Below are 9801 nucleotides of genomic sequence, written 5' to 3'. Positions count from 1 at the left end.
TAAAAAAAATTGAAGCACAAAAATGGGATATATTCCAAGATTTCACAAATGCATATTATATAAATATATAAAACTTTTTTTATAAATAAATAAAAAGTAAATCTAAGAGTTACACAACACTAATAAAAGGCTTACGTTTTTTTATTAAAAAAAAAAGCAATCACAAATCAATAAATACAAAATCTAACTCCAAAGCAAGTTTAGCATCACACGGAGACACACGAATAGCTTATTCAAACTCTTACTCCCTATCATATTTGAACATTTCCTTTTTGTTAATTGATAGGTTCATTGAACCTTATTAATGCATTATCTTTAAAAAGGGTTAGTTCAACAAAGGATGGACTATCCATGAGCACTGGACAAAGCTCAAGGAGATGAGGAAGATGGATTGAAAGCAACCTGCTTAGCGCAACTAAGCACCTCACGAGGCTCTGCTTTTTCTTGGCCAACGCCCATAAGATCAAGGTAATACAAGTAATGAGAGATGATGTTGTTCATAGACTCATTATCACCTTGACCACAAACAAGATCTCCATAAAGCACATTCATGGTGGTACCAAAACCAGAAACTCTCTTGGCTAAAGTGTCATTCTTGGTGGGTTTCCAGTAACCAGTAAAGACATTGTGTGCTGAAGGCTGATGCTTCTTAATTGGTGTCATCCACCTCCAAAGTGCAACTTGGAAAGCTAAGGTAGCATTTTGTTCAATGTATTCTGGATGGCTCAACAAATCCACTTTTAGATCTTTACTTGCTTCTCCATAATTGTAGTTCCTGTTGAAAGCATCAAGAAAAGAGAATCATTCTGATTCTTCATGAAAGTATCAATTGATCTACAATAATTCTTTTAAGGGTAGGAAACAAAAGACATATACATGTCTTAGGGTTGTAAATTAAAATATTTGTGTCTTTTAACTAACACTATGCTTGTATTTAGTTTTACCAAAAAGTAGGTTGCATATAAATTTTGTCTGACGAATGCTTCACTTAGCTAAAGAAGGATCTTATTTTGATTTTTTTTTAAATAGATAAAAATAAAAATTCCAAATAAGTTTCAATTTGGGATAAAATTGAATGACATAAGATGATAAAAGAATTCAAATGTGAATATATAAAACATGTATAATGATTGTTAGGTGTAACTGGAAAGTGAATACCAATAAAAAGGTAGAGCACCCCGACCATAGTATGCAACTCCAGGAATGCATGGATAAATGTTTTTATAGTGCTCATCACAGTAATCCGAGTTGGAATTCATTTCCTTGTTATAGCAGGAATCCCTGGCTAATTGTTTCATGGTGCCCACTTTATTTTCACCTGAAAAATATCATTCACTTTTACTTTTCATAGCCATAGAGACATTGATCGAGCAAAGGATCATTGGCTATTGCTGATATACAATTTTAGTTACAAACATTCAGTTCATCGATACAAATTAATTTAGTTCCTAACTTACTTTGTTTTTTTGAGAAAAGGATCCAGTTAAAAAACTATATGAGTAGAATCACTCATGGGCCACCGCCTCATTCATTTCATTTGCTTAAAAACTGTAGGATTTAAAAAGTATATTCAGATTTGTATCATCTATTAGGAAAAATGGGCTTTTGCCCTTAATTTTTAGACTATGCATCAATTTGTCCCTGTTTTGGAACATGATTTTCTGAAAATCGAGTTCCCCTTATAACTCGAGTTTTCTTATTATCAATTGGTTTTTCGAGTTTTCTTATTAGTGTCGATCAGTATTAATTGGGAAATTATTAGTAATGATTAGTACTAATTGAAATTTGATTAATACCGATCAGTATTAATTGGAACCTAAATAATATCGATCGGTATTAATATGATTTCCCTTCAGAAAATGCTAAAAAATCGTTACGATTTTTCAACAGCGACATGAATCACATTTTTGGCCCTGCAAACATTGAAATTTGATTTTCTCTATTTTCTGGAAAAATTGTAGAGAATAAAATTTCCTTTCAAAAGACATCAATCCTAAATCAATTGGAATTATGAGGAGAAAGTTATAGCCAAAACACTATACAAGTGCAGAAGATAACTCAGAAATGGTAAAACTGAGTTATAAGGGGAACTCGTTTTTCTAAAAATCGAGTTCCAAAAGAGGAACACACTGCTATATAGTTTCAAAATAAGGATAAATTGCTGCATAGTTTAAAAATTAGGGGTAAAAGCCCATTTTCCCCATCATATATCTTATTCGGAGTTGGCCTTTAGGGCCCAAACAATATAACTTGTTGTTAACTTTTTAGGTTAAATTTGAATTTGATCCTCCAAGCTATAGGAAAAAGTTCTATTTGATCCCTCAAATATTAATTATATCAATTTAGTCCATCAACTTTTAAAATCAAGTCAATTTCATTCTTTGGTCTGTTATCCATTTGAATGTTAAAATAATTTAGAGTTGAATGGATTTGATTTTAAAGTTTTTAGAAATGTTAACGAATGTCCTAATGTTGTTAACAGCTTTTTATATTTCCCATAAGAGTTATATTAAAACTTTCCTAATATAGTTTATTAACAGTTGTCTTAAGGGCACCCGTTAATATGACCCTTAAAGTTTTTACAATTTCTATAACAACATTTTAACTTGTGTTTTATTTGTCACATTAATTAATTTCGTTAAAATTTAAAGGGAAAAGTTAATGAATGCTTTAAGGGCATTAATTTAGGAAATATTTTTAGAAATTTTTTATGAAAAAAGAAAAAAGCAATTGACTTTTTTAACAATTCTTTATATATTCCATGAAAGTGGTATTAAAATTTTCGTAAAATAATCTATTAGAAAATTACCCTAAAGACACCCGTTAACATGACCCAAATTAAAATGAAGTTGATATTCAAGTATGAGATTGATTTGGTTTTGAAAAGTTTTCCTTTTACTAGATTTGAAAGTTGAGGGACTATATTGCCACAATTAATTAAAGATTTTTTTTTTTTTTTTGAGAAACAATTAATTGAAGAACTAATAAATTGTCACAATTGAGGGACCAAATTGAACTTTACCCTATAGTTGAAAACCAAAATTAGTTATTAAACTCTTTTTTTTTAATAACATTCATTCTCATTTAAATCATTTTAATAAAATAAATTTGTAACAAATCACAAATTGTATCCTGTAACATCAATTCTCAAGAGATTAAATAACTAAAAGACATAAAAGAATTAAGGTTACACTTGTTGAATAAAAATTATTTTACACATCGTTATGCATCCCCCAAAATCAATTGGCAGGAATTTAAGTCATAATTTCAGTTACTTTTAGGGGTGTGTGTAAAACAATTTGTATGCAATAAACACTAGTCAAATAATTAAGAAAAATGCTAGAACGACAACTTTTGCCATAATTTCCTCACATAGTAAGTCATGAGTAGTGGAATAAAAATGGTAGGTTCATGTGGATCCACAACTCCACCACTCATGGCTTGCCACGTGAGCAAGTTATGACAAATGTTGTGGTCCTAATATTACTCAAGAATTAAACATTAAAATCCATTTCCAACTTCATCAAATTAAAAGTCACTTGGTTTGGATATTTTAAACTAAAAGTTGGTAAGTTTTGGTTAGCTTAATTTGTAAAGTCTCTTGTTATCAAATAGAGATTTTAGAGTTCAAACTCCAATCTACATCAAAATCAATTGGTGACTTAGGCCTAATAATAAAGAGTAATTATCATGTAACTAATATCATAAGTTGAAATTCTATTGTATTCATAAAAAAAATCTTAAAAATAATTAATAAAAGAGTTTTAAAATAAAAGAACAGATTTAATCATATTTAAGATTTATTCAACTTGAAAAAATCCAAACCAGACAGTCCCCTATGTTTACAATAAAAGAAAGGGTTAAAGCCTTAAAATAAAATTAAGAATTTAAATACACGCAGTACACACACTGATCAGGTTCAAAGACACAGAAAAGAAGTCCTTAAACACAGTTATAGTCATATATATTCAACTAATTAAACCAACAACGCAACACAAAATAGAAACTCTGAAGTACTCACAGGAAGTTTTGGTGGCAACATGGGCAAGAAAAGCTGCGACTTCCTTGGTTCCGAAGAAGTTCCCGTGGATGTAGGTAGTACCAAAGCCATAGGGCTGGTAGTGAGCAGAGGCAGTGATAAAGGACTCGTAGTCCAAGAAGCCCTTATTTTCATGGTCCTCAACCTCAAGGGAGTTACGGTTTGAGAACATCTTCTCAAACTGGTCGCTCTGGAAATGGTCAGAAACGGCCCCGGCACAGCACCTGCATTTAATACACACCGGTCTGTCGGATGACGCCTGTAATCCCCGTGGATTCGTTTTGCAGTGATAACACTCTTCAATGCCTCTATTGTATGGCCCATTTAACGAAGACTCATCACAATTTACAGGCACTAATACAAATGCCAATATTATCAGTAGTACAAACCTTTTGCACTCCATTTTTGCATGTAACATTAATTAAAAGGGTGAAGACAGGAGAGAGGTATGAACCTTCAATAAGAGGCTCTCAGAAGTTTCTTCTTATATGCTAGGAGCTGGCTGCTGGGAATAGGGAAATGAAAAGAGTTACGGAGTATTTTATAACCCTAACCTTTACGCAATTTCTCACAATTATCTTATATAGTACATTATTATGATATTATTTTCATATTAAAGGGGGCAAGACAATACCTTTTATTTAAAATAAAAAATAAAGACACGATTTCATAATAATAATAATAAAAATAAAGACACAATCTTTTCAATAAAGACTACTTTTTTTCCTTTTCTTTTTGATAAAGTAAAGACACTTCTTTTGACCATACTATTTCTAAGATGACTCCATCCATTTATGAATTTTAGTCATAAATTAATATATAAATGTTGATACTTGGATGATACAGACTGCAGAGGATCGAGTAAAAACTTTTATTTAGACATGCTAAATTTGTAAACTAAATTGACTAACTTTTGGACTGGAGACTTGTAGGGCGGCATGATGCATTTTGGGGCTCTAGGTGAAAATTGAATTGAAACTTTTTACATATTTAAATATTAAGTTTTTTTTTTTTAACAAAAAATTTGTAGATATTACTTAAACTCTATTATCTTATTTTAGATGCAAAATTACTAATTAACCATGTAGAGTTTTTTTTAAAAAGTCTATAGATACAAAAAATTTGACAAAAATTTCACATATATTGATGCAGTAGATTGATAATAGTAAGTAAAATAGTGATATTAGTGGTAAACTTAGATAAGAAGGAATAAAAGTTTGTCAACTCAATTGTTGTAAAAAAAGTTTGTGAATTTTTTTTTTTTTTTTTTTTTTTTGTATCTTTTTTAGAAGTGTTATATTCACAATATTTTCAAAGCAAATCCTAGGGGTTAAGTTGTTACTAGTTCTAATTTGAACACATCATTGAAATTACTTTTTTTTACCACCAATAGTAACCTGTCACTTAGGATTTGTTGTGAAAAATGTTATGGACATAGCATTTCTCTCTCTCTCTTGTTTTTCATTTGATAAAAAAATATTATTTTATTAATAACTAATATTTGGGCTTAATTAATCCTATTGGTTAAAATTTGGGGGTCTTTTCCTACTTGGAGGCCTTAGGCGACCGTCTCATTTGACTATACTATAATAAGACGACCCTAGAGACTTGAAGGATCCCTCTCAGTAGCTCCACCACTAAAAAATCTTTTGTTTTTGTAGATTCTTCATTACTTTTATTTTTTGATAAGAGATTCTTCTTTACTTTTGTTTTTTTTTAATAAACGAGGTTGTCCAGACCTCTTCGAGTATTTTACTATTCCCTCGGGTGTATATAATCCCCCGTCCCACATGGACCAGGCTATTACAGGGAGGAATTCCATGTGGGTAGCCCTAAGATGCTGGTAAGAGCTTTCAAATTCGGGATCTCATGGATATCATGAGACCTTAAGAACCAGTAATCCAACCCTTTAGGATTAGATTCTTCTTTACATGAAAAGGAATACTCGAGCTTTTGCTTTGTTTTGTAGAATCCTTTTCAAGATTCTTCTCTGAATGTTCAAAATGTGTGTAAAACATCCTTGAACGTTTAGACCTCAAAATTACAAATTACCAATTCAAGCTTATTATCAAACAATATATATGCGGAACATGAACATAAGCTAAAATAGAATTGATAAAACAATCTAAACCAAATAAAATCACAACCACAGCAGAAATTAAATGGCAAAGATTAAGGAAAGAGAGATGCAAACACAAGGACAACACAGTAATGCGTTATCGAAGAGGAAACCGAAGTCCTCGGCGTAAAACTTCTACGCCGCCCTCCAAGCGGTCAATAATCCACTAAAGAATAAAGTTGGGATACATGAACAGCAGAAGACCCTCCAAGCCTAATCTACCTAGTGTACCTAAGCCCTCCAAGTTTCTTGCTCCAATGAGGTTACGTCGAACCTTTGTTTTCTTTAGCTTACTAAATTCTGCTATAACCCATAGCATCAACCAATATCAATCGATCCCTTCCTAACTGCTTCCCAAGCGCCAAATAGCCTCCTCAGAGATATGAGTATGGTGAGAACAGGATTTGGCTAATGAACCTCTCAAGAATGTAACAATAGAGAGGGTGAGAGTTAAGGAATTTGAAGAGTCACTATGTAAAGATTGTGGATGAGTCAATTTTGTTTTTCTCTAGGATTTCTCTCTCAAAATTCTCTCTGGAAGCTCTCTATATTTCGTGGGTATAAGGGGTATTTATACTGGAGTGAAAAAGGAATGCAAAGAGTCAGTTTTTCAAAACAGAATGGACTGGCGACTTGGCCTCGCGACTTGATTGAGTCGCGAGTTCAAGCCGTGAGTTAACTGAATGGCTAGTTTGGATTTTTTGTCCTGTAGTGCTACAGCTGGCATGATAGTTCAGCTTCTCTGCATGCTTCACTCGTGTGCATCCTCTGGCGGCTTGCCAGTTGCGAGCCACCCGCAAGATTCAGCCGCGAGTCCCTGCTTCAATACACAGCCTTAAGCATTTCTTCACACTCTCTCACACACTACCCTTACATGATTCTCACCTAAATACAAGGTTTCTAAGTGCTAAATTACAAGCAAATTGGTGTGGAATAAAGGCAACAAGATAGTTGATTAAATTCAACCTTACATTCTCTACTTAAATATGAATACTTGAGCTTTTGCTTCCTTTTGAATCTTCTTAGTTTTTTCTTTAAGGGACAAGAACACGTGAATGCTAAAGTCTATTTAATTAATTTTTTAACACAATTATGGAACAATCACCAAAATTTCCACCGAAAACATCAGAAGCTCTCTTATTGCAATTGTTACTCATCTCTTGTGCCCACCAATAAAATAAATAAATAAGTAAATTGTACATATTATTTTTGGAAATGCTATGGTTTCTTTTGGTTGGAGGATGGAAAAGTGAAAAAATAGAAAAGTAATAAAGTAATAGAGTTTTTTCCCCAAAAAAAAAATTGGGGAAATAATTTTTATTTGGAACAAAGTCTTTTTTATCGTTGTTAAGTTTCTAATTTGTTAAGACATATGTGAATCATGTTAGGAACATATGTCAATATTTTATGTAATTGGCTAATCCTTTGACAAAACGCATTTTACTTGTAATTGGGTAGATCTAGGATGTGTATAATGCTTTAAGAAATAAGGTTTCAAATTCAAGAGTTAAAGCTATGCAAGTCTGTCCAAGAATCAAGTGAGAAAGTGCAAGATTTTAAAACTCGACAGCTGGCATCTATGGAGGTATAAAAGCTGTTGAAACCTGTGGCTTGACAACTAGCTCGATAGATAGGGTATTTGTCGAGATTTATGAGGTTTAGTTTTTCAAGCTGATTTTCATCCAATCCGTGAATGTATGTTTGAGCTTTCTTTTCTCACAACCCTAAACATATATATGGATTATTTTAAGGACTGAAAAAGGTGGCACAAGCTGCATAAGAGGACAATTCCACAAGTGTGAAAAAGAGTGTGATCGAAAACCTAGTTTGCCCTAGTTCTTGAAGAAGCTGCTGTATTTGTACACCGTAAGGTTTTGTAACCAAGAAACTTCATGATCTTCATCGTCTAGATGAACTGAAGAACTTTGCAGCCAACATCCTTCTCAAGTTAGTGATTAAGTCGCGTACTGAAATTCGCGCAATTGGTTAGTCACGTATTGGGAGCCGTGCATTGAAAATGAGAGATTGTCACTGCAGAACAAGTCCAATTGAGTATTGGGGTAAGGGTTCAACTGTAGGTTGGTATAAAGTACTGGGATTTCTTTGCTTGTAACTGCTTGTTTTGATAATAATGAATTCTCGAGAATGGTGACCTTAAAATCACCCGGTGAGATTTTTGCCGTGTTGGTTTTCTCCATTCATAAACAAATCACCATGTCAATTTATTTTCTGCTGCATACTTACTTTAATTGGTGATTTTTTTTATGCTACCACGTACAATTGCATGTTAATTTGATTAATCAATAAACTTGGCTAATTAATCAATTAATTCATCACAAGGGGTCAATACATTCTTGGCCTATCATAATTGGTTTTCAATGCTTTATTTAAACTAAAAATGTTAAATAAAAATCTAAATGAAGTTAAAAGTGATAGTATGAAAGAATAAGAGAGATTTTTAAAAAATACAATAAAAGAATGGTGTGTGTGTGTGTATATATGTATATAGAAAATTAGACAATTTGTATATACTTATTAAAGTTTATATAGATGATAAGTGTTAGGTCTAACAGATTGGATGTTGGTAACCCATGACAAAAATGTTAAGTCTAGTTGATTCTTTGATGTTATTTGTGAGTCCATGACGAAGATTTAAGATCTGTTGAAGAAAAGCATGTTTCTAGAATCTTGACACATGCTCAATCGATCGAGATTTTAATCTCAACACCTTTTTGACACTTATCAATTGAGAACTAGGAAATCAATTTTTTCCCTAATTCATTTTTTATTGAATTTTTTTTTGTACATGTGGATTTTTGTGACCGTAATTGCAATACCTATATAAAGCTCATTAAGCATGACTTTTAGAGGGGTTATAGATAGGGATGGAACCATTCATTGGCCTTAAGGCAATGCCCCCTCCCCCTCCCCTAACAAGTCAAACAACAAAATCAATAATAAAAAGCTAATGAAAACTTAAATAGAGTCAACCAATTTTATCAATAAATAAATAAAAAATTAGTTGGGGCCTTAAAAATATTTGAATCTTATATATCAAATTATTCATTCAAATTCCAAAAAAATAAAATAAAATAAAATAAACTAAACTAAACGTGAGAAATAGAGAGACTGAAAGGCAGCATCTATGAGCTTAAGTATTAAGACTTGAGTTCTTGACAAAGAATGTCAAACTTGTAGGGCTTCTGAGATCAAGTAGTGAATGGATGCAACAATGGAGAGCTTCTTAAATCCAATAGTGAAGGTAGTAAGGGATGCAGCAACAGATGGATTAATTGTGGTTTGATTTGCTTTCTAGAGTTCTAGTAGGTTCAAAAAAGAAAGAAGAAAATTGTTTTAGGATGTGTTTGGATACCGCTTATTTTGCTGAAAACTGAAAATTGAAAACACTATAGCAAAATAATTTTTATATATGTGAATAGTGCCGCCATAGGACCCATTTTTAATGAAATTTTTGGTGAAAAAAGAGGTTTGTAGGTCCCGTGAACAATGCACGGGATCCACTGGAAAGATAGAAATGCGCATCTCCAAAAAAAAAAAAAAAGAAGCGCAAACGCAAGGACGTGGACGTGTATCCAAACGGATACTTATTGTGATTTGATTTGTAATTGAGACATCACGTGAT

At 32.3% G+C, this 9801-nt stretch overlaps 1 protein-coding gene across 1 annotated transcript; it reads right to left on the bottom strand.

Annotated features, from left to right (window-relative positions):
- Positions 1 to 230: 230 nt before the first annotated feature.
- On the bottom strand, positions 231 to 4566 carry LOC115982242 (chitinase-like protein 1). The gene is made up of 3 exons (XM_031104784.1): positions 4022 to 4566; positions 1159 to 1318; positions 231 to 775 (listed from the first exon to the last, which is right to left on the bottom strand). The coding sequence occupies exons 1-3, from the start codon at positions 4455 to 4457 to the stop codon at positions 370 to 372; spliced, it is 1002 nt and encodes a 333-aa protein (XP_030960644.1). The 5' UTR covers positions 4458 to 4566; the 3' UTR covers positions 231 to 369.
- Between the last annotated feature and the right edge of the window lie 5235 nt (positions 4567 to 9801).

Source organism: Quercus lobata, chromosome 3, assembly GCF_001633185.2.
Source record: "Quercus lobata isolate SW786 chromosome 3, ValleyOak3.0 Primary Assembly, whole genome shotgun sequence".
NCBI classification, from domain to species: Eukaryota; Viridiplantae; Streptophyta; class Magnoliopsida; order Fagales; family Fagaceae; genus Quercus; species Quercus lobata.
This window is presented reverse-complemented; position numbering and strand designations above follow the sequence as displayed.